This window comes from Petaurus breviceps, unplaced genomic scaffold (genome assembly GCF_028583685.1).
Source record: "Petaurus breviceps papuanus isolate PSGF00001 unplaced genomic scaffold, PetGlider_PUasm1.0 181, whole genome shotgun sequence".
NCBI classification, from domain to species: Eukaryota; Metazoa; Chordata; class Mammalia; order Diprotodontia; family Petauridae; genus Petaurus; species Petaurus breviceps.
The window spans coordinates 14,113,114-14,136,833 of record NW_027185784.1 but is presented as its reverse complement, the minus strand read 5'-3'; the positions used below and the strand labels follow the sequence as shown (position 1 = coordinate 14,136,833).

Genomic DNA, 23,720 nt, shown 5'->3' with positions numbered 1-23,720 from the left:
ATCCCAACCCTATCCAGGCTTGCCCCAGGGGAGCCATGAGGCGGCTGAGCCCTCCTCCACCCAGCTTTAAATAGCTTTCAATAGAAAGGAGATTCAGGCGGAACCCCCTTCCCCCTACTGAGCCTCTCCCTCCTCAAAGAATAGACCCTAGGGTTGCTGCCAGGGCAAGACTTCAGGAAGGCCCTCTCTAGAGAGGGAGGGCAGAGTAGGGAGGTCCAGGAAGTTTGTCCTCTTTGCGTCCCTTCCTTTCCTGACTTCTCTTAAGGTGTCCCTTCTTGGCAGACCCTGAGCTCCCCAGACCAGGGTTGTAGTGGGGTCTTTTCAGTCAGAACAATCTCCCATCTACCCCATGACTCTACCCTCCCTTCACTAAGCCACCCAGTGACATTTTGTTCTACTGTGTCCTGCTCCCAGCACAAGTCTTTTCCAGGATATTTGTGTCTTATAGGACTTGTTTCAGGTACAAGAGAGAAATGATTGAGGATAGACTAACTGTGGAGTGGGGGTGGGTAAAGAAGATGTTAAAGAGATAAGAGGAATGAAAAAAAGGCCAGCAGGAAGTGAGAGGAAGTATGGTGGCAGGGAGCAGATGAGGACAAGGCACTTGGAGTGCCCAGGAGAAAAGGAGGGCCACTCCCATGAAATCTGGACATCCCCACCTGATGCTCAGAGATACAGCACAGGTGAAGGTTTGTATTCCACCCCACTCCTGGGCTGTGTACTTTCTCATGGTCTGGATGAGCTTTCCAAAATAGCTGTATCCATCACCCTGATGCAGGGACACAATTTGATGAAGTCCCTGCCTCCTTGGGGGTGCATGGTCTGCCAGCTGAGCCAAGAGATAAGCGAGAACAATTCTCTATTTGAAGAATGCCAGGAATTAATCTCCCCTGAGGGGAAAAGCCCAGGACTCCTCTGGGAATAGGGGAAATTTGGGCTGCAATGCTGAGGGCAGTATATTGAAAGGCTGCCTCCATGCCTACTGGTGACAGGCATGGGGCGAGGGCATGACATGGAGCTAGCTTTTCATTGATAAACAGTCACAGACAACACTTTATACAGAGAAACTAGCAGGGGAGACAGAGATCATAGACAGCTGGGCAGAATATTATTATTTCATACTGCTTTGTTCTGATCTTGATAATGCTCCAACCAAACTGGGCTGGCTAATCACTCTCCCCCCAAATACCCCACACTTTTCTGCAAATTCCTAAGAGATTCTTAATTAAAATTCTTGCCCCTCCAACAATGTATGTAATTCCCTAGAAGTAGAAATCCAAATGCAAACCCAGTCTCATTTAAAGCATGATTCAATGACACCTTTTTCAGGAAGACTTCCCCGACTGACTTTCTACTTTTATTTTTGGGACCTGATCATCAAAATAAAAAGAAGAAAATGTATTCTTGGAGCCTCAGTAACTTGGCAGAAATTAGATAATATCACTAAAGTGAATCCCTGGAAAAGAAAGTAGTGATTGCCCAAGGTAGCAAGCAGCGCTTCATCAAGAATCAGGTCTGATGAAAGTAATTTCCAGGTGGACTAGATTGTTTTATCAGGGGACTGCTACACTTGTTAAATGTAGTTTTTTAAATTATGTAATTTTTTATAGAAGTGAATGTCAAAAATGAAAGATAAATAAAAGTTACATAATTACTATATGGTTTAAGAATAATAGTCTAAAATTTTAATGATTGCTCTTTTTAAACCATAGTAATTTCTAAACATTAATGTTTTCCCACAAAGCCCCATGAGCCCACTTGTGTTAACTAGATTTGTAATTGACAAGTCATGCTATTCTTACAGACAACATGGAAAGATGTAGGCTAGACAATACAATTAGAGGGAGATGGCCTTGGACCCAAAGAGTAGTTCATAGGAGACATGACTCCTTTCTCTAAAATCTTTATCTTGTGTGGCAAGGTTGGATTGTAGCTTATTCTAAATTTTGTTATCTCATAGTAAAATGATCATCTTAATACATACTTGTTGAGTTGAAGGGGTTTGCTGGAAGAGGAGGGTGTCGATACTATTTAAATTGGCCCTAGACTATTGGGTATTGGTCCAAACCCTTGTTATTTTGGGTCCATCTAGGCCCAATGTTTGGGTTCTCAGACTCACATTTCCCCATGCCCTCCTCCCTCAATCAAACAGCAAGTCTCACTTTCTTTTGGACCGACCAATAACCAGCAACAGCAAAATCACTGGTGGAAGATTCTTGGTGTCCAGTACTCCCAAGGAAGAATCAGGGTTTTTAATGATTTAGAGAAATTACTTCTTGGGTTCTAATTCTAACTCAGGCTGAAGTCATTGTGCAATCTCAGATAAGTTACTTCATCCTGCCCCACCTCCCACCCCCCATCTTCAGTTTTCTGATCTGTAAAAGTACATCTCTAGCTTCTCTCCATTTCTCATATCTAGTTCCCAATAAATGTGAATAAGGAATCCTGTGAAGGGAATTCTCACATCATTTCCATTGGGATGGAACTAACTACCATATTTTACATGATTATAACTTCAAATAATATGAATTGGATTACAGTGTCCCCTTTTCTCAGGGATTCACTGTTCTGTACTAGTAGGGATTTAGCTGTATTATATACATGTGTACTGTGCTAAGAAAGTGATACAAATATGTAGCTAGTGATTGTATAAGACAAAGGTTTACAGAGTATCATACAAATACTGTTGCATTCTTCTCAAACAACCCTGGAAATAGGTGTTATTACCCCCATTTAACAGGTAAGGAAACTGATGGACACCAGAGATTAAGTGACTTGCCCACAGGTCACACAGTTGAGTAGTCTTGTGGTGGCATTTTTATAAGCATTTATTAAGGAGCCAGTATGTGCATTGCTATATCTTTGTTCTAGAATCTAGGAGATGAATTTCCCTGCCCCTGCAGAACTTAGTGGTCTGGCTAGGGAAATTCTGCACATACTTTTGCAGAAGAGTATCAAGCAAGATAAGATACAGCTCTAACTGCTGCTAAAAGTATGTTTAGCAGATTTTGAAATCAGAGAGAAAAATAGCACAGACCAAGGTGATAGTGATTAGGTAAGTCATCTAGAATCAAACAAATTGCCTTCATAGACAAAAAAAGGAAATAGGTGATGCTAACCAGAATGCTAGGCATAATTTGGGGTTTATGTATGGCAGCCTAGGGAACACTGTCATAGGGAAGATTCAAGTTATGAAAGTTTAACTCTTATCTCCCTCTGCTGGAAAGCTAATGCAACACAGTGGAAAGAACACTTATTTTGCAATAAAGAGATCTGGGTGTGAAACCTTACTCAACTAATCACTTACCCAGTGTCCTTGGGCTCTGGGAAAGATTTACTTTCTTGTAAAATGGGGTTAGACAAGAAGATCCTCTTGCCCCTTCCAGCTCTAAATCCTAGGATCATTTTTTTTTCTTCCTAGGCAGAAAACAGTCAGCTTTCCCTTTTATTTATAACAAAGAAGTGGTGCCTTTAGTGGTAAAGATAGGGCTATGGATACTTGCTCCTTCTACAAAACCCTTCTAGCTTCTGCCTTAGGAATATGGCAACAAATGGTAACTCCCAGAAAGGGAAATGGAAATTTGGGACCTGAGGAGGTACTAAGGGGCCAGGAGTCCTCACCACCCCTTCTAGTCTACCCCCAAAGTCCCAGTCTTGTGCTGCTACTCCCCAAAGGAAATGACAGAACATTAGAGGTCAATTCTCATGCTTAGCTTTGGTTTGAGTTTGCTCCTAGAAACTGCTGATAATGATAAGAATAATAGCTTGCATTTATGTAACACTAATAATAGCTGGCATATATATGTTTTGTTTATTATCCCAATGCACTTTACTATTGATCCTAGCAATGACCCTGTAGATGCTATTAATCATTCCCATTTTACAGATAAGGAAATTGACACACATAAAAAGTTAAGTGACCTATGCCAAGGATCACACATCTGGTGTCTGAAATGGGATTCAAATTCTTCTGATCTTCTGGATTCCTGAGTCTTGCATTGTATTCACTGTGCAACCTACCATGTTTCCCCTATAATAAGACCTATCCCGAAAATAAGCCCTCCCTTTACTGTGTAAGATTCCTCTAAAATAAGCCCTCCCCCGAAAATAAGCCCTATTGAGATTGCTGCTGTAGTGAAGGTGATCCCCTGCACTACACCCCCAGGTGAAACTCAGGCCATGCTCTGAGCTGCATCCAATCAGAGCTGCAGCATTGAGCGCGTCATCCTGTTCTTCCCCAGTGATTTGCTTATTGAATAAAGGTACATTTTTTTGTTCACATTTACCTGTTTATTAAAGTTGCTGTCAATGTTCATTAAAATAAGCCCTCCCCTGAAAATAAGCCCTCTGGTGTTTTTCTGTCCAAAAAAAAATAATAAGACAGTGTCTTCTTATCGGGGAAACACGGTATTGCCTCTAAGTGTGTTCTCATTTGGTCCTTCTAGCAACCTTGTGAGAATATCCTCATCCTACAGATTGGGAAACTGAGGTTCAAGTGGCTTTGTTAAGGGTCAACACAACTAGTGTTTGCATGACAGTTCATGACTCTTAAGTCAAGTACCCAAACTGTTCCAGGATCAAAGGATTGTTCAACAGAGCTGGAAAAGGACCAAGCATGGAGTGGGGAACTTGTGGCCTTTAGTAAAAGGATTTGTTCTGTGGACTTGGACTTGGACTCAGTCAAAAGGCCACACCTGAGGCCCTAGAAGGCCACATGTGGCCTTGAGTGTTCAGGTTTCCCACCCCTGTCAGGTAATCTAGTCTCACTCCCTCTTTTCATGGAAGGATGAAGGGACCTGTTTGAAATTAGCCAGCTAGTGGCAGAACCAGAATTAGAACCCAGGGTGTCTGACTTCTGGTCAGTGTGGAGGTGGGGAGTAGGTGAGAGGGGGCGTCTTCCTATTTTACCAAACTTCTTGATTTCTTCAGGTTTATCCTTGGATCAGAAGGAAAGAGGTGTAGATACTGGCTCAGAACCAGCCACAGCCTCACCACTACCCACAAACAGCCACTCCCACCAGCAAGCCCCCACTTCCTGGGGCATTCTTATGGATTTCCTTTTCCATCTATTAATAGCCCCAGAGTCACTCTTCGAATAAGAGGAAAGCATTCAGACCTGAAGTGGGAGGAAGTCAGTGCTCCCCTAGGGGTGGAGAGCTGGGTAGGACCCAAGGATAAAGAGCTGACTGGGCTGTGTTTCTCTCCTCAAATCTGTCCCTGCCTCCTTGACAGGTGGAGCTCCCAGAGGAGATGGGAAGGTTTTCCCTGGAAGGGAACAAACATGCAAAACAAAAAAGCAAAACATTTCTACTTTGGCCATATCCAAGAATGATTTATTAATCTTGTTAAGAAAAATGAATGAAAAAAAATTTTATTAAGCACTTACTAAGGGTCAAACTGTGCTAAGCATTAAGAACAAAAAAAGATAGTCTCTGCTCCAAAGATCATATTCTAATTGATTGTAATGGGGGCAAATAGTTGGCCCAGTGGACAGAACACCAGGCTTAGTCAGAAAAACCTGAGTTCAGATCTGCCTTTAGTTACTTACTAGTTGTGTAACCCTGGGCAAGTCAGTTGACCCCAGTTTGACTCAGTTTCTTTATTAGTAAAACGGGGAAAATAATAGCACCTGCCTCCCAAGGTTGTTAATGAGGATCAAATGAGGTAAGCGCAGTGCCTGATACATAGGTACTATATAAATGTTGTTATTGTTGTTGTTAGTATTACTGCTTTTGTAAGACACCTTGAAAGGTGAGAAGGACTTTAAAAGTTTTTTTGACCTTCATTAGTCGGCCCCAACCTGTCTTTCTAACTCTGTTAGACATTATTGTCCTTCCCACCCTTTGTGGTCAGCCAATCAGCAGGCCCTTTATAAAAGTACTATGTACTGGTACTACTGTGGTACTAGTAGGTCTAGTACAGTACCAGACAATATCGTGAGTAGCTAGTGATGCAAAGACAGGAGGGGAAAGGGTTCCTGCTGTCATAAGGCTCATACTCTATCAATCTGCATATACTTCTAAGTAAGTGCTCAGTTACACACTTATCCACTGCTGTAGATTAGGGAAAGGATAGGAACTGGGGAACTCCATACATAATCTCTGTCTTTGTATACCTTCCTGGCCTCTGTCTTAGAATCCTGTTTCTTTCAAAACACTTTTTTTTTTTCTACAAGAAAGGGCACATCCATTTTTCTAGTACAGGGATACTTAACCTTGTGTCATGGACCCTGGACTCCTTTGCCACTATGGAAGCCTATGGACCCTTCCTGAGAATTTTTTATACATAAAGTAAAATACATAGGATTACAAAGGGAATATTGAAATAGTTATTAAAATACAAAGAACCCCAAATTCCTTGAGGACAATGACTGCCTTTGGGCTCCTACCAAGGTATCATCTTGGAGTAAGCGGTAAGGCTTAATGGTAAGTCTTGAATAAGACACTAGAGTCAAATAAACTTGTTGAGTACTGTGTCTACACAGTCCTACAGTCTACAGGAGAATGTCTTAGGCATAGGATCCACCTTTTTCAGTTTGACTTTGAGCAAGCAATGATAAAAAGCCTAGCAACTATAGCCACTCAGTTCTAGTGGCAATGCCTTTGGTCCCTTGCTTGGGGGTGGAGGTGGTATATCCTTAAATCTAGGGTTGGGCTGGTATCAGCATTTTTATGACCCCTGAGTATGAGTAAGAGAGAGTCTAGTGAAGTTCCCAAAGGCCAAGATTCCCTACAGCCCCAATAACATGATATACAGCTGGCCTGAAGAACAAGTGAATGAAACATCTGGGATTCAGAGAGAATATTTATTTTCTGGGATCACCTTGGATAGGGTAGCAGATAGATATAGTTAGAAAGTGATCTGATGCCCTTAGTATCCTGTGAGCTAGGGAACTTCTCAAGAGGGATGTTGTGGTGGGAGACCGCTGAGCTTCTCCTGAGGCTGCTAGGTGGTAGAGTCAATCCTGTAGTTCTCATCCAGTCTCAGGCAGCTAATTGCTATGGGGTGCTGGCCAAGTTTCTTGACCCATAGCCTCATTTTCTTGCCTAGGATTATGAGTTTTACTTGATCTACCACTTAACAGTCTCAAAAACATTCCTGTATATTGTCCATGATCACAAAGGCAATATATGGCAGAGCTATTCATTTCTTTCATACTATGTTCGACTCTTTGTGACCCCATTTGGGGTGCCTTGACAGGGGTACTGGTGGCTTGTCCTTACCTTCCCCAGCTCATTTCATAAATGAGGAATCTGAGGCAAATTTGGTCAGGGTCACACAACTGGTAAGTAAAGGCAGATGGGTCATCCTGACACCTGAGCATGCACTCTCTCCACTGTACCACCTAGCTGCCCAATATGGCAGAGGCAAGACCTCAAATCTGGCCTTCTTGACTTTGAGTCCAGTTCCTTGTCCATTAATTGTCTGTAAAATAGAGCTAATCACAGCACCTACCTCCTATCTCAAAGGGTTGTTGTGAAGATCAAGTAAGATAATATGTGTAAATCATTTTACAAACCTTAGACTGATATCAAAATATTATCTGTTAGCTAATATCCTGCCCAGCATGTCAGAGGGGTATGATGGAAGGGAGAATTCTCCACCAATCCCAAGTTTCTACAGCTGGCCCATCATGAGCCCGACAAATTAGAGATTGATTCTTTAAGGTAAAATATTAAGCCTTTATGGGAAACCTTTCATTCACATCTTAAATGGAGAGGATTTGTCCAGATAGGTCCCAGGAGCAGGGAAAAAAATTACTGTCCGGTTTTACCTTAAGCACTTACTATGGGCCAAACCTTGACATCTGCTCTCCTTTCTTTCCTCTTAGAAGCAAGAGCCAGATGCACAAATTAAGGATCAGACATGACTTGCCTTGTGGCTTTTTCTGGCCTTTCCACATTCAGGGTGTGTGTATCAGGGAGAGGGGAGTTTGATGGCAGTGAGGAAGAAGAAGAGAAGGGCAAGAAGGTAGCAAACCACAGAAACTTGGAGGATAATTTATCAGCACTTTAAAAAAAATATTGATCTTAGGTTTTTTTTACCTCTACATCATAGTTTTCCCTAATATCTTTCCACCTCCCAGAGAGCTGTCTCATAAAATAAATAGTATTTTTTAAGGATTAAAAAAAAAGGAAAAAAATCAGCACAAAAGATCAATGCTTTGAAAAGTCAGAAAACTTAATCACTTAACTTGGTTCCTTTTTTTTGTCTATTAGGGAATGCAGTAGAAGACATTATCAATGTATATACAGAACAATTATGACACATTATAAGGTGCTATCTTCACACATGCCACTTGTCATAAAAAGCTGTTCAGATGCTCACTTGTCTTTTCTGTTGGAATTATAAACAGGAAACCCAACAACATCAGTAACAACAGTAACAGCTGCCCCCATCACCTCTAGTAGAGGTACCCAGACCATAAGCACTCCAGGAACCAGCAGATCTCCGAATATAAGTTCCACACAGCCAGCTGACCCTTCAGAAACAAAGGAGTTGACTACCACTAAACCCACAATGGATACTTCACCGCAGCTTCAAAATTCATCAATTCCCAAATCCCAGCCCCCTACCAGTACATCAGGGACAGGAGAACAGACCACTAAAGCCCCTTCTACTGTCAGTACTGCAAGTATGACCTCAGAGCCTGCCAAGAAGACCACGTTGGCATCCTCTACAGTCCCAGCTACTTTGGGAACGCAGGCGTCCACTTTGCCATCACAGGTGGCAAAATCCTCAGCTCCACCATCAGGTAGGTAATTCTTATTTTACGTTCATTGGGAAGATCAGATTTTGGAAAAGTAGTAAATGTACCTTCTGCTTCTGCTTGGCCTAGAGGATGGGAGTTCCATACTAAAAAGTTAACAGTAAGAGAAAATGTGAGAACCTTGATTTAAATGCTCATTTCTGTTCTCACCTTCTCAGTAGGGTGGAGAATTAAACAAAACAAAACCATCTTTATTTGACTGTTGGAGATAGTCCCAATGAGACAATGAGCAGACTGGCTGTACACATATATAGATAGCCCAGGGCTCTGTCTTCCCAGCTTGTAATTGATTCTACTGCTCCAAACAGTGTAGCCTGTAGCAATGTACCCCCTTGTCCCAACTCTTTCAGTTCCAAATAAAGAAAAAATTAACTAGTCTATGTCCTAGGGATTTTGCGGGTATTTTGTCCATGGTCCTCTGCAAACCATAGCTTTCTCTCCCCTTCTTCTCTTGGAGGAAATCAGGGTTAAACGAATTGCCCATGGTCACACAGCTAGTGAGTTTCTGAGGCTGGATTTGAACTCAGGTCTTCCTGACTCCAGGGATAGTGTTTGTCCCCTGTGCCACCTAGCTGCCCCAACCATAGCTCTTAACCCTTTAACATGAGCTTGCCTTTACTGTAGGACACAAATCTAGTTCATAGTAAAGGCATTTAATTAATATTTCTTTCTAAATCAAAGAACTAAAGAACATTTCCCTCCTAAGCCTCAAACTTACTCTCTTATAATGCCAATAATTATAACCTTAACCTAAAAGCCTCTACATGACTGAAAGTTATAGCTACTCTAATATATCTGCTTATAAGGCTTGTATGAGCTAGGTCAGAGGTTTTTACTTGGTCTCACCCTTCTTGGACTTTCACTTGGCCTGATGGGTTGTAGTTTTCATCATCATAGCCTCCTCAGGGCTTAAAGCCCGTTTTTCATGTCTTGAGTCAGGAAGACCTCAGTTCAAATTTGACCTTAGTCCCTTACTAACTCTATGACCCCAGGCAAGTCTGTCTGCCCTGGTTCCCTTGTCTAAAAACAGGGATACTGATAGCAGCCACCTCACAAGACTGTTGTGCAGACCCACCAGTGCCTGGCCCGTGCAAGTTGGGTTGATGGCTACAAAGGAGACATAGGAGTGAGTCAGAATTTATTCCCTTAGGCTGAGGAAGCAAGAGAAGGTCTTTGCTCATTCCAGTCCTTTTTCACCCTCCCTTCAAGACATTTGTTTCTTTCTTCTGCAGCTATAACTAAGGACCAGAGGGATACTACCACTCAGACCCCCTTGGGTTTCACCACTACATCCTCCAGCATTTCTGGGAGTTTGCCTCCTCTGATCACTTCCAGTCTCATCACTTCCACTCCAGTGCCAGGAGCCTCTTCTTCTGTTACCTCACCAGAGACCACCAGCTTAACTCCCAGAACTCAGCCAACTGTAGCTACCTCTGAGGCTACAAGTTCACATACCTCTCAGTACACAGCTTCACATACCTCTGGGGGCACAGCTTCGGAAACCTCTGGGGTGGTCCCTAGCACGTCAACTTCAGTTGACTCTGAGAATTCTACCACCTTGCCCACTAGCCCCTATTCTTCCCATCACCAGCCCCCTGCCATGACAACCTCTGGATATGAGATTTTTTCACCCATACCCAACAAGGTAACTACTTCAACTGGCTTAAGGAATGTGAAGATTGGAGTGGGAAGAGGCTTATATAGAGATTAGGCAGAAGAGACCATATATCCCTTTATATTCCTCTTTCCTAAAGGAGTCTTCTTCATCCAAAATGCTAGCAAATCATGTGAAACACCTTCTAACTTTGCTGGGGTCTTTATCCCACACAAGAATCAGCCACTCAGGGCCCCAGCACTGAGTTGAAGCCATTTTTAGTGGTGTCTTTTCTTCTCTTGCTATGATTTAGCCTGGCCACTAGTTCCCCATAGATCCCAATATCATTTGGTGATCAAAGCCTAGAAGGTCACAGTGACTTTCTTTTCTCCCCACTTCCCTTACCCTATTAGTGACAGTAGGGAGTATCTGAATTTCAGATGTCCTCAGGCCAAGACTTGACCTTGACCTTGACCTAGGAAGAGTAATGAGATTCCTTACTCCAAGGTGCAGGCATGTAGCTGGGAGCAGGGATTTGCAGGGGTAGAATGACCAGGTTTGGTGCTAAATTCATGACCCTGACTCCTTTCAGATAACGTGTCATGATGACAGCCATATGACAGAGAATCTGCTTATTCTGAAGATGACCAACTTCAGTATCTGTGTGAGTACTGCTCACCTACCTGGCCATGCCAGCTTCATTGCTGTATGTCTTACATCCTTTCCTTTATCTCTTTACTCTCAGCTTGGCCCTTCTTATAGGGTGGGAGAGTCCAAATGGCATTGGGAAGAGCTGACCACTTGGAAGAGGTTTAGAAAGATGTTGGGGATAGTGTTCCCATAAATCTTCGAGAAAGTCTGTTTTGTTTTATTCCTTTGGCCTAGACCTGTAATTTAATTAGGGACAGGAACTAGTGAGAGTATTTTCTCTACCAATGAAGCTTGGCAGCTAACTGTTCTGTAAACTGAAAGATTACCTGGGATGTTTAATGACTTGCCAGGCTTATATAGTCACATTTGAACCCAGGCTTTTTGGAGGCTGACCCTCAGGAAATGGATAGCCATGCTGCTGCTGGATTTAAGGTTAGGAACAGCCTGTTATATAGTAACCACCTTTTGAAAAACAAACCAGTTACTGTTTTAAAATCATCCAGATTTCCTTGCAAATCTCTCCTCCCTCTGAGTGTCAATCCATAAAACAGGAACAGAATTTTTTTAAAAGGGGAAGAAATGGGGGAAGAACACTAGAAAATCTGATTCAATGTCCTATATTCTAACAACTGTGCCCCCTCTACTCATCTCCTAGTAGCCACCACCTTAAAGTACTAAATAAATGCCAGTCTGGAGTCAGAAAGACCTGAGTTCAAATTCATTCTCAGACACTTTGAGTCCCTTGGGAAGTCACTTATCCCCTGTTTGCCTGTTTCCTCATCTATAAAATGGAGATAACAGTAGCACTTACCTCCAAGAGTTGTTGTGAAGAACAAATGAGTTAATTGTAAAGCACTTAGCAAAGTGCCTGGTACATAGTAGGCATTATATAAATGCTATCATAATCTTCATCATAACCATTGTCAGTATCACTCTCTGACTTGCATCATACTTTGGGGGCAGGGGGCGCTGCATATGTCACATACCCCCTCATTCCCTTTGCCTCTCTTTGAGATGGAGAAGACTGATTGTTTTTCATCTTTGTAACTCCAGTCCTAGCAACAGAGTCTAACTTTTATAATTAAAGTGCTTGTGGAATGCAACGAGCCTTTTAGGTCATTTAAGCATTTAAGTGGCTCAATGTTGCCCTCTGGTGGCATTCTTCTGTTTTTGTAGCTGCCTACCTAAAAAGTGGGGAAAGCCTTTAGGCATTCAGGTCTTCACACACATTTGTTCAACGGTCATTTATTACATACCTGTAATATGAAAAGGCCTAGGATAGAGACAAAAAATAACTAAGTTTCTTGTCTTGTTATTAATAATCTCCCTCAAGGAGCACAAAGTCATCGCATATTACAGAGAAATGAAAAGGCAGCTATACAAAAAGCCTGGAGTTTAAGGGGTTGATTCACAGGTCCAATAGAAAGTTTGGCTTTGAGGCCACTCAATCCTGACCCCTTCTCATGAACTCCCTTGGCACCTCTAGGAACAAAAGCTGCCCTGCAAACAAAAAACTCCCCTCCCCTGAGGTATAATTCAGGTTTTGCCAATGGCTGGGGACCAGAGGCCTAAGTGAGCAGTTCCCAGGTATTCAGTGCTCCCATCACCTTTCCTTTACCTCATCCCTTTGTTTATAGATCTTTAGAAAAAAAAATGACCCTTCCCTTTCTTTCCATCCATAGAGCTTATTTGCTTTTCCAAATTCTTTGGGACTAGGCATTTCAGGATGTATTAGGGCAAGCCAGTTACTAGAAGAGCTTTCTCTGCCTTTCCTGTGTTCCTAGGGAATGAGTCCCTAAGGAATCATGGCCCTCATGGTGGCCTCTCTCCCAGCCTCAAAAGTATATACATTGCTTATATTGTTAGACTATTTTGAAGTAATGATGTTATTTTTCCTCTTTTTGTTATATGGGATGGTTCTCTTGGAGGGTGGAAGGAATGCTTAGGAAAGTTTAAGTGAGGTTTTAAAAAGATAGTTAAAAAAAAGTAAAAGGCATGGCCATTCAAGAATCTTTAATCATTAAATTTGATGGCTAAAGGAGGGAAGACTGGAGCAGAGGGTTGGACCAGCACACCAGTTGCACAGCTTTTAAGTGCTGATGTCTCATTCATCTCATGGTCAAGTTTGCACTGGCAGGGGCTTGGATGGAAGTGAAGACAATTCAGGTCTGTTTGCTCCAAGATCAGGAGCTACCTTTAGGAGAGAGTTACCTTTGTTTTCTACCCACAGAATGGCGTCAAGGACTCCCGTAACCATCCCCTCTACACAGCACTGTGCCGAGCAGGAAAGGCCAACTTCAACAAGGACAGGGATTTGTGTCACGTGCAGCTGGTCTCCCAGCCAGAGAAGCAAGAGGTGGCAGTCCTCAATGTATCTGTACAAAGTGAGTGGGTGTGTGTGTGTGGCTGAGGGCATCTTTGAGTGCAGAAGAGAACTTCATGGAAAAAACTAAGTCCACAAATCATGCCAGACCAACCATTGTATCAGTCTTTCATTCCCTCCTTAGGGTTGAACCACACAGAGCCACCCCCTATCCCAATCTAGTGTCTGAGGAGCCTCAGGCAATTAGTTTCATGGCTCCTTTCCCTACCTGCTACACTGGATCCCCTGAGCCTGGTGCCCTCATCTTCAATGTCCCCTTCCTCTCCCCACAGCACACCTTCAGCCCAAGGAGCTGTATGAAGTACTGAAGAAGAGATGGGATGATCTGAAAGCAGTAAGTAGCCCAAAGGAAACATTACAGGGCTTGGACAAAGGTTTCCTAGAAACACCTTCCCCTTTTCCCGCCTCTCTTCCCCATTTCCCAGAGTCTTAGAGAAGGGCTAGCACTCAATATTGCTTCTTCTTTAAGGGGTTCGGGATTCTTAGGGTCAGACCAGAGCTAGGTGCTCAGGAGGAAGGGCCTCAGCTGCTCCCCCTTGGCCAGCATCAAGGTGGAGTGGAATAAATAAAGGGAAGAGCAGATGAGTACTAGACACCCCAGATGGGAAGAAAGGATTCAGAGAGATGAGAGAAGGTTTTCCAATCAACCAGCAAGCGTTTGTTGAGTATTTACTGTAAGCTAGGCACTAGGCTAACCACTGGGGATTAGTACAGGTACAAAGAGCAAAATAAAAAGCCCTGTTGACAAGGAGCGTAAAAGCTAGCAAGTACCAATATTAGGTAAGTATGCTTAGTCAGGGCTCTGAACTCAGGGTGTGTGAACTTGTTTCTAAAAATGGTTTGATTATTTTTTCCTTTTTGGAGGGCAATTGGGGTTAAGTGACTTGCCCAAAGCCACACGGCTAGTAATTGTATCAAGTGTCTGAGGTTGGATTTGAACTCAGGTCTTCTTGACTTCAGGGCCAGTGCTCTATTCACTGCGCTACCTAGCCACCCCAATTATTTTCAATATTATTGGTTTCCTTGGTAATCTTACGTGCTTTATTTTATGCATTTAAAAATGAAGAACTGCATTCTGGGAAGCAGTCCATAGGCCCCACCTGACTGCCAGAGGGGTCCATGACACACAAAAAGATTACCCCCGCTCAATTTCACTAATTCATGACAAATAAATACAAATAAGGAAATGCAAAGTTGTTAAAAATAGAAGGTAGTTTGGGAAGGAAGGAGGCCTGAAAGGGGTCAGGCATGTAACAGTGCTTGATTTGATTTTTGGGGACAAGAGGGAAGCTAGGAGGCAACAGGCTAACAGATGGCAGATGGAGTGTCCAGTTTGAAGAACAATAGGGAAGGCCAGTTTGTCTGCATCAGAGTAAAGGAAGAGATTAAATGTCCAGTAAGACTGGGAAGGTAGCTTGGGGGCCTGCAAACAGGGAATTTTCTGTTTAATCCCAGAAGCAGAGCAGGGAGGGCAGTCACGGGAGTAGGGGACAGTCACAATGCCGAGCTCACAGTAGGGGCTTGAGTACTTGATGCATGTATATACGGTGGGTGTAACAGAACCTGACTCTAATGAATTCCTTCCTGGGCAGTTGGGAGTTAGTAACATGACGTATGGAAAAGAAAGTCTAGACAAGGACGTGGAGGACCGATTCAGCATGCCTCTCATCATTACTATTGTTTGCATGGCTGCCTTCCTTCTCCTTGTGGCCGCCCTCTATGGCTGCTTCCATCAGCGCTTTACTCAGCGCAAAGACCAGGTGAGAACCCTGCTCATTTACCCCTGGCCTCCCTAATGAGGTGAGATGGTGTGATTTGAAGAAACCAATATTTCTGCCCACTTCCCCTTCACCCCCCATGCCTCATGCCCTATCTCTTAAATGTATGGTCTGATGATACTTAAGTGTTCCAATTCCACCTAGGTTAACTAGAAAAGGTAGGGAGGAGCCTTGTTTCTAAAGGGCTTCTGTTAAAATGATGAAAGAAGGATTTGGGGCTCATCCTGGGGTGGTGTAAAGGGTGTGGTCTCTAAAAAGGAGATGAAACTTAAAAGAAAAGGAGTTGGTCCTGGTCCATTTCCCATTTCCTTCCCTCTCCAGGAAAACAAAACAAAGAAAAAAACTTGCTCGGTACAGTGAGGGCATCACCTAGGGTTGCCTCTAGAGGGAGCCAGCTGCTTAATGTTGTAGCAGAGGACTTCATGGAATTGCAATGGGGGGAGAGGGGGTGGCAATCACTAGATTCGTGAGATGCTCCAATCCCTCCCACTGGCTTTCCCTTAGTCATCTTCCCATCCCTTTCCCAGCAACGCCTGACAGAGGAACTGCAGACTGTGGAGAATGGTTACCATGACAACCCAACCCTGGAAGTGATGGAGACTTCCTCTGAGATGCAGGAGAAAAAAGTGGCCAATCTCAATGGTGAGCTGGGGGACAGCTGGATAGTCCCACTTGACAACCTGACCAAGGATGATCTGGACCAGGAGGAGGAGGATACACACCTGTAAGGCCACATGTATACCAGCTCTGACCACCACCGTGCAACTCTTGAGACTTAATCACCCAAAGTGCCACTTGAGCAGGGGGAGGAAAATCAACCTCCTCCCCACCTTGAGAGAGACATGAATAGGGAAAGAAAAGAGGGGGGAGCAGATGCCTACGTGCAAGGTCATGGGTCTCCTTTCTCCCTACCCCACCTCATCTCGAGGAGGCTTTAACTTTTTCATTTTCTAGCCAATGGAAACAATTCATCTTAAGAGGTTAGAGGAGGGCAAAGGGGGGATGGGAAAATGGCCACACAGTTTCCTCTGGAACTGTCCTAGGTTTTGTGGTCAGGACAGCTAGAAAGATGTAATGGAAAGCAAAGCTGGTGACAGTTTATATACATGTGGAGACCTATTTTCTAGCCTTTTCTCCCCTTCTCAGGAGCAAAGCTACTTGTCATCCTTCCCTAGCCTCCCAGGGGCCTCCTGGCAAGGGCACAGATTACCCCTGGTCTTGAACTACTTAATGTAAGCAAAATTCTGATTTCCTTGTTCACCTGTTTGGTGAAGTGGAGATTTTACCTGACAGACCCAAGTGTGAATTGTTCCTGTTCAAGGAATCCATCCACAGGCAAGAGGCAGGATTGAAAACTTCCTGAATTGACATACTGGCTGGCAGGAGGCCTTGGCACTCAGCACTATTCTCTTGCTCATTCCTCACTCTTAAGACACTGTTTAGAGTGGGTCCAGGGGAAGAGGTCTGCCTGTCTCACATCCAGCTAACATCTCTTAACTCTGCTGAAGCCATCGAGGACATCATGCTCTCTGCTCTGCACCTGTTACCTGTTAGGGAGAACAGATCCCAGAACCCACATGGCCCCTCCCTCTCACCACTGAAGTAGAAGCTGCTTTTTGTTTTGGAACAAAGCCCCCCCACTCCTGAGGATCATCTGTCAGCACAGTGTCTTGAAATAGACAATCAATGCAGCAGGAAAGGGTAGGATCCATCCAAGCCTCCATGTGAAACTCAGGGACTAACCAAGTTGCTGGAAATTCTTTATGAAGGAGGGAGAGCAAGTGCCAGGCCCTCACCTCTTCCCTCACCAAACACACAACGCCAAGATCAAACTGTCCAGTGGTTTCTATAATCTCATCAGTGTGAGTCTTCTGTCTCCACTGGTGGGTATCACAAGCCGTCCGTGGTTTATCTTCTGACCATCTTTGTCCATATTCTTCACTAGAGGAGCAGCCTTTCCCTCCCCACCTCTTTTTAAGATCTCTGGTAGACAAAGGGCACACTTGTCATCTTTCTCCTATTATCTGCCTAGCCCACCTTCTTTCCCCATCACACAGCTCATGCCACTTCCTAGGTCATGGTTGGATGGTGGCTGTATAGCCCATTTATGCTTACCATGCAGTTAAGTAGTGAGTCACACTAAAGGACTTATTTCAATCCAGTCCTTTAAGGATAATACTTGTGTAGATGGGGGTCCAAGTAGGGGCACCCAGGGTGTTGTGGTATATTCAGAAATCCATAAGTGTTGACCACATCATGATGCTAGCAAAACCCATCTGTTGAAAAAAACGGATTAAAAAAAAGTAGTCGTTTAAAAGTTACCTAAAATGGCAGCTTTCATTCATATCACCTTCTTGAAAGCTTCTGATTACCCTGGAGCAAGTCAGTGGAAATATTGGTACTTAAAACTGGCTCATTTTTGAGAATTGCTGGGACTGTTCAGTTGGGGCACGTCTCAAAATCAACTTCAGATTTCCATTACTGATTGTAGTTTTTAGCCTCAATTTATGTACTTTCAGGAAGAAAGTAAACGTTAAACATCAGGTGGCCCTAAGAGCTTGCCCTGGACCTGGCCTGGAGTTTGGTCACAGTCTAAAAATGTATTTGACAAGTTTCACATGTGCTTATTATTATTAATGTTATTATTTTTAAATTTGCTATAAACCTTAGGCAGGCTGTACTCCAGGTTCTGAAAAAAATGGAAGATATTGGTTCTTACAGTCTAGCAGCACCCGTCCCTGGGAAGCAGTAATTTTCAGTATTTATGTTTGGATTCAAACCTGTTGTCACCATTTTATTTTATTAAACCAAAAATAAAAAAAAAGGGGGGGGGGGAGTTAAGTAACTTGCTCAAGGTTACACGGCCAGGTGTTTCTGGGTGGGTGTTAAGTGTCTGAGCCTGGGATTCGATCTCCAGGTCTTCTCAACACTGGAGCCCGTGCTCTTACTCGCTGTGCTACCTGGCCGCCTCTGTTCTCATCATTTTAATGTTCTGCTCCAGTTTTCCTGTAGTGCCCCTGGGGGTTTCAGAATTGTCCCCTGGCTTCCCTTGCACCCCAGATCATCATAAATAAATTTTGGCCTGCACATTTCCTGAGCTGCCTTCTCTACTGGGACCAGCTAATAGCAGGGAGGATGAGAGGCTTCTTAGGGAATTGTACTACAGTAGACTTACCTTCTCATTTTCTTGAAGTCTGCAGGAGTCTGGCATATGGAGTTTGCACCCATGCCCAAAGTCCCCAAATGGTAGGGCCCCTGGAGGTGGTTGTCTCTCAGGCTCCAGGAAGCAGCTGTTTGACTGAGTGCCTTTCCTGGCGTTGATGCAAGCTGGTAGTCTTATAAGTGCCTCTTTGTTCAGGAGGCAACAGGCCAGTTTTTTACAGGTTTGATTTGACTCAGGTCCATTTGAACACAAATTACCCAGAGGATATGTGTCAGCATCCAATGATGGAAGATATCAGAGTTCTGGGAGAATTCACCCCTTTAGAAGTGTGATTTATTTAAAAAAAATTTTTTTTTAATGCCAGACTTGTGATTGCTTTGGAGTAAAGAATTCCTGGTCAAGATTTTTAGGCAGATAAGTGATTGCCCTGTTATTTAGAGGTCAAGTGAATTATTCAGCAACCAGAAAATCAACACTTGACTTTGTTGGGATTTGAACATAGGCCTTCCTGATTCCGAGGCTGGCCTTCTAGCCACTGCTAAAGTTGCCTCTCTTGGGTTATTAAAAGGGTCCAAAAGCACAAACCTCTCAGCCCCAGAACTGCCTCTGTAATTACCTCTGACAACGAGGTGGAACGATCCCTAATGAAAAAGGGCCTTTCCACCCAGATTTGGGCTATCAAGACTCTAGGGCTCTTATGGGCACTTTGAACAAGCTCAGATTTAGAGGGATACTAAGCTAGTATCACCCATTTACATACAACCACATGCCTTTAGCCTTGCTTTCTTTTGAACAATTAGACTGGAGAAACAAAGAAAGGAGATGTATTTTGAGTAATCTGACACAGAATGGAAGGGGTCTGCTCCTTTGTACCCCATATTAAGGCTTTGTTGACCTTGCTTTTTCAAGTGCCCATGCCTTATTAATGGGTGAAAAACCTAGTCTGCATTCTCCTCTGGAAGCTGTTGCTTACTCCTACTGCCTTTAACCTAGGCATGGCCATATTCTCCCAGACATAAAGAACAAACCAGAGGAAGCTCTATGTTGGGGGCCACAGCAAACTTCTTTAGATGCAACATGTCCTAAGGGGTGAGAGAGTAGCCAAAGCCCAGACTCAAATAATTCAGGTTATAACTCTGTTCTGAATAAGTTTTGGGAGGTTGAATACATACCTTCTCAATCACGGGTACCTTTTGGAAACTCCCCATAAGTCTTTTATCTGGTAATACTATGCCTAGGGCATAAAATGTAGTATATTCTTACCCTCACACTACCCCCCCTTGCCACAAAGACAGTTAGATGGTTACCACCCCTCAAAATCTCAGTGGTTAGAAGAATACAGTTCAAGTAAGCATGGGTCCTCAAGAAGGCCATTTTTTTTTTTTAAGCAATCGGGGTTAAGTACCTTGCTCAAGGTTACATGGCCAGTTATTTCTGGGTGTGGTGCTGAGTGTCTGAGCCCGGGATTCGATCTCCAGGTCTTCCCAACACTGGAGCCGGTGCTCTCACTTGCTGAGCCACCTGGCCGCCCCAGAAGGCCATTCTTTTAAGCATCTATTTTGAACTTCCATTTTTTTTTTAAATAAAAATTTTATCTATATCTTTTGTTTTTATATTGCCCCAATTTTCCTCTGGATCTTCCCCCCCCCCCCATAATCTGTCTCGTAACAAAGAATTCTTTTTTCTTTTTAAGAAAAAAGAAACTTGGCAGATGACAGGTTTCTGGAGGCTGCCTGATATTTGAGCTAGATGTCATAAACCAACACCCACTGAACAAGCCACCAGCTGCCATCCAGCCTCAGCAAGTAAATTGCGGGGAGCACTGATAACTAAATAGAAATACAGAACTTTCTTTCCCATTTAAAGGAAGGAAGCTATACCATAATAAGTAAGTCAGGATAATAAACAGGTCTGACCTCTAGAAGTTTTTTTTTTGGTATTTCCCCTACCACAAGTGAAGTTTGAAGCAGAAGTATTATTTAAAATCCCCAAATCTTTTATCTTCTTGATTGTGCTCTGGACAGAATTTTTGGGAAAAAAATATGAATACATATTTTTTTGAAGATACATATATAGGACTATCACACATTAAACTGAGACTTGCTGTAAGAATTTTCTTCTGAAAAATGGTCATAATTTTAAAAAATTAAAACAGTGCATTGGCCATATCCAGCATTCACTGTGGAAGACCCCAAGAACAGGTTTTTTTTTTTTTTTTAAACCCTTCCCATTTCTTGTCTATGGCATGCACAAAGGGACTATGGATGAGGGAAGAAAGCCAGTGTACTGCCTGGTGAGTTTAGTTTTGCAGGTGATGAAACTACACTTATAAGAAGTGGCTAATTGTCATAGAGTGCCACAGACCTCCTTACTAGCAGAACCTGGACTAGAATTTGTGTCTTGATTCTAGATCACTTATTTTACCACTTTTATAAACATGCCTTGTTGGCTTGAAGGAATGAAAGCCTCTTCCCATTCTCACTTGAAACCTTTGATTCAGTGTTGGCTCAGAAGCTATCAGGTCAGCTGTGCACCAGGGAAAAACTTATTTCTAAATACAAAGACAGTATCTTATCCAAACAGAGTAATAGGCTTCTTATTCCTTATCTGCAAAATTAAGCAAATTTCTCTTTTAAAAAAAGCAAATCATAAAGAGCTTGGTCTCAGACTCACAGAAGTTGGTTGTGACCAGCTAGTGGGATTAGCAGGGTTTCTGGAACACTGGGGTCTCCCACCTCCCTAGGCTGGGACTGGTTTAGCTGCTAAACCTTAGCATCTTCCAGCAAAGCTCTACCCCAGATTTCCTGATCCTTCAATACATGCTGTGCTTTAGGCCATTGTGAGAGGTTGTCCTTGTGGATCACCGCTTTGAATCCCAAATCTTGAATTTTCTATAAATATTTACCAGGTGCAGATCCATCTGAAATAAATTTGTTAATGATTTCTCTAGATCTGCTTCCAAAAAAAAATCTTCTGAGACTGGCCCATCTTGTTTGCATCTTTCTTTAGTGAATGAGGGCAGAACAGAGAGTGTGCCTGATGTTTGGGGAAGGGAGGAGAAGGAAGGAAGGCTAAGCACAGATTCAAGAGGGAACAAAGATAGAGGCATCAGTTACTACCTTCTTGCTCCCTCTTGAATCACACATTCCCTCTATCACAGGCCTGAGACCAAAAGGAACAAACTGCTCCGGATTAGGAAGAGTTAAGGCAAACACTCATGGTTGACACCTTTAGAAATCATGGAATTTGAAATAGCAAAATTTTTCAGATTTCTCTTGGGTGATGGGATTCTTTAAAACCATTCTCATAATTGCACATGGAAAAAAGTTCCATTCAGGTCCAGGATTTTTGTTGGCTGGGGGTGAAGAGAGGAGTTGAAGCATTTCCTACTTTTCTTACTTGGCATATTCACTTTAGAATGCATCAGGCCCAGACACAAAAATATAAGGGAATACTGTTCTAAGGGGCCTTAAAAAAATTAATGTTATCTACACTATCAGGATAGTTCTCCTGGCTGCTTTTGGTGAGCAGGAACAGACGTCTGAAGTACACTGGAATTTATTGAGAAACTGGATTGTAGAGATTATGGTGAATTCTTTCATTTTCCTACAAAACTATATTTTGGAAAACTTTATGCTGTCAATTAAAGTTCTTTTGTGTAAAGTCGGTCTCAGACCCTGATATTTCATTCCAACTGGCTAAAACTGCTACTAATATCATATGTAGAGGGAGCCAGGGTATTTGGGACAATCTGTGGGAGTTATTGATAGGTTAACAAAGGCATAATGAGAAAGGAAAAAGGTCAAGATGAAAATTAAACCTAGAAAATGAGGAACATTCAGGGTGTATTAGTGGACAACCCATCAGATATCTGTCAGATTACCTTAAGCAACCGCAGATTACCTTCTACTGTTTTCCTTTCCCTTTCTACATAACTTAAGTGAGATTCGTGGGACACCTACATGAAGGACTGGAGAAGAGAGCCCACTGTCACATTCTATAATCATCCTTGACTAGCTATGGGACCTAAATATACAGTTGAATATTAGGAGGAAGAGTCTCATCAACTTTGCTGATTCCCATGGGAGTAAAATATTGACTCAGCTCAGAGCAACTGTGCTCATTTTTTATGTGGGATACCTTAATAAGACAATGCAGAACAGTGGGAGCAGTGCACTAGTTGGGTATTGGCATGTAGGTTAGAATTAGGGCATTTCAAGCTAAACTTTTGAAGTATGCCAGGATTAGGAAAGGAGATTCAGTATAAATGAAGGAACACTCAGGACAGGATCTTGGCCATCTAAGCAGCAGAGACTGTTCCAAGGAAAATGACTCAGAGTTTATCACTGGTCACAAATTGGACCAGAGGCTCCAGTCTTTTTGGACACAATCACCTTTATTCCTTGCCAGCCAAGGGGTTCTAAATTTTGTGTCCTAATCTCTGCAGCCTGCTCTTCTTCCTAAGTCTCTACTGAAAATAAGGTATATATAAAAGACATCTAGTGTTTTACATGGCATGTGGGATGGATTCTAACACTAGCTAAGGTGTCCCGATAAGTTGATTAACCTAAAATGGGGATAGGGTTTGGTGAAGGAGGTGCTTATTTTAATTGCCAAGTACAACTAAATCAAACAATTTAAAAGCTCTTAGGCTGCTTTGGACTTTTGAGAAGTAACTGAAATCCTCAATAATCTTCTCCTAGTTTTCCTCTTTAAGGATACTTAAGCAGCTGGGTAGCACAGTGGTAGAGTGGGTAGAGTGCTAAGCAAGACACTTAACCTGTCTTCCCTCAGTTTCCTCAACTGTAGAATGAGGACAATCACTTGCTCAGAGTTGTGAAGCTCAAATAAGATGATTTATAAAGTGTTTAGCACAATGCCTGACACAAAACAGGCTCCCCTAAGGCATAAAAGTTAAATGGCTTGCTCAAGGCCACAGCATCATTGATAGTAGTAGGGATAAAATCTGGGGATAATGTTTGTTGGGACAGATCTGACTAATGGATAAAACAAGTGCTGTCAAACCTGTGTCCAAAAGGCAATTTCAAAAATGGGCTGCCTACAATCTTGCCAAAACTGCAAGTGTGCCCCTTCCCTTGTGATCACCAACCACCCCCAAATAACAAAGACCTGGACCTTGGTTTCTAATTTCTCTTTTGCAATGAGGAAATGTGGTACTTCTCTTGAAAATGGATCAGAGTAGCGTTGATCATCATTGCCCTGTACCAGCCCTGGCCACTAGAAACAATCCCCATACTCTACACAAAATCCCCACCTTCCCATTCCAATGTAAAAATGGTATGAATGTGAACAGGCTCTAAGAATTTAAAAAAAAACAATCTACATAACTTTTCAGATACCCATTTACCATCCTATTTAGC

General features: G+C 42.9%; 1 protein-coding gene across 1 annotated transcript in view; it reads left to right on the top strand.

Annotated features, from left to right (window-relative positions):
• The window catches only part of PODXL (podocalyxin like), a 57,543-nt gene extending 35,538 nt beyond the window's left edge, over positions 1–22,005 (top strand). Inside the window, exons 2-8 of the mRNA XM_069087243.1 lie at positions 8,357–8,755; positions 10,003–10,415; positions 10,957–11,028; positions 13,246–13,399; positions 13,671–13,732; positions 14,991–15,158; positions 15,704–22,005. Coding sequence (XP_068943344.1) covers positions 8,357–8,755; positions 10,003–10,415; positions 10,957–11,028; positions 13,246–13,399; positions 13,671–13,732; positions 14,991–15,158; positions 15,704–15,904 — 1,469 coding nt within the window. The 3' untranslated portion in view covers positions 15,905–22,005. The remainder of the gene's footprint in view (positions 1–8,356; positions 8,756–10,002; positions 10,416–10,956; positions 11,029–13,245; positions 13,400–13,670; positions 13,733–14,990; positions 15,159–15,703) is intronic.
• The last annotated feature ends 1,715 nt before the right edge of the window (positions 22,006–23,720 follow it).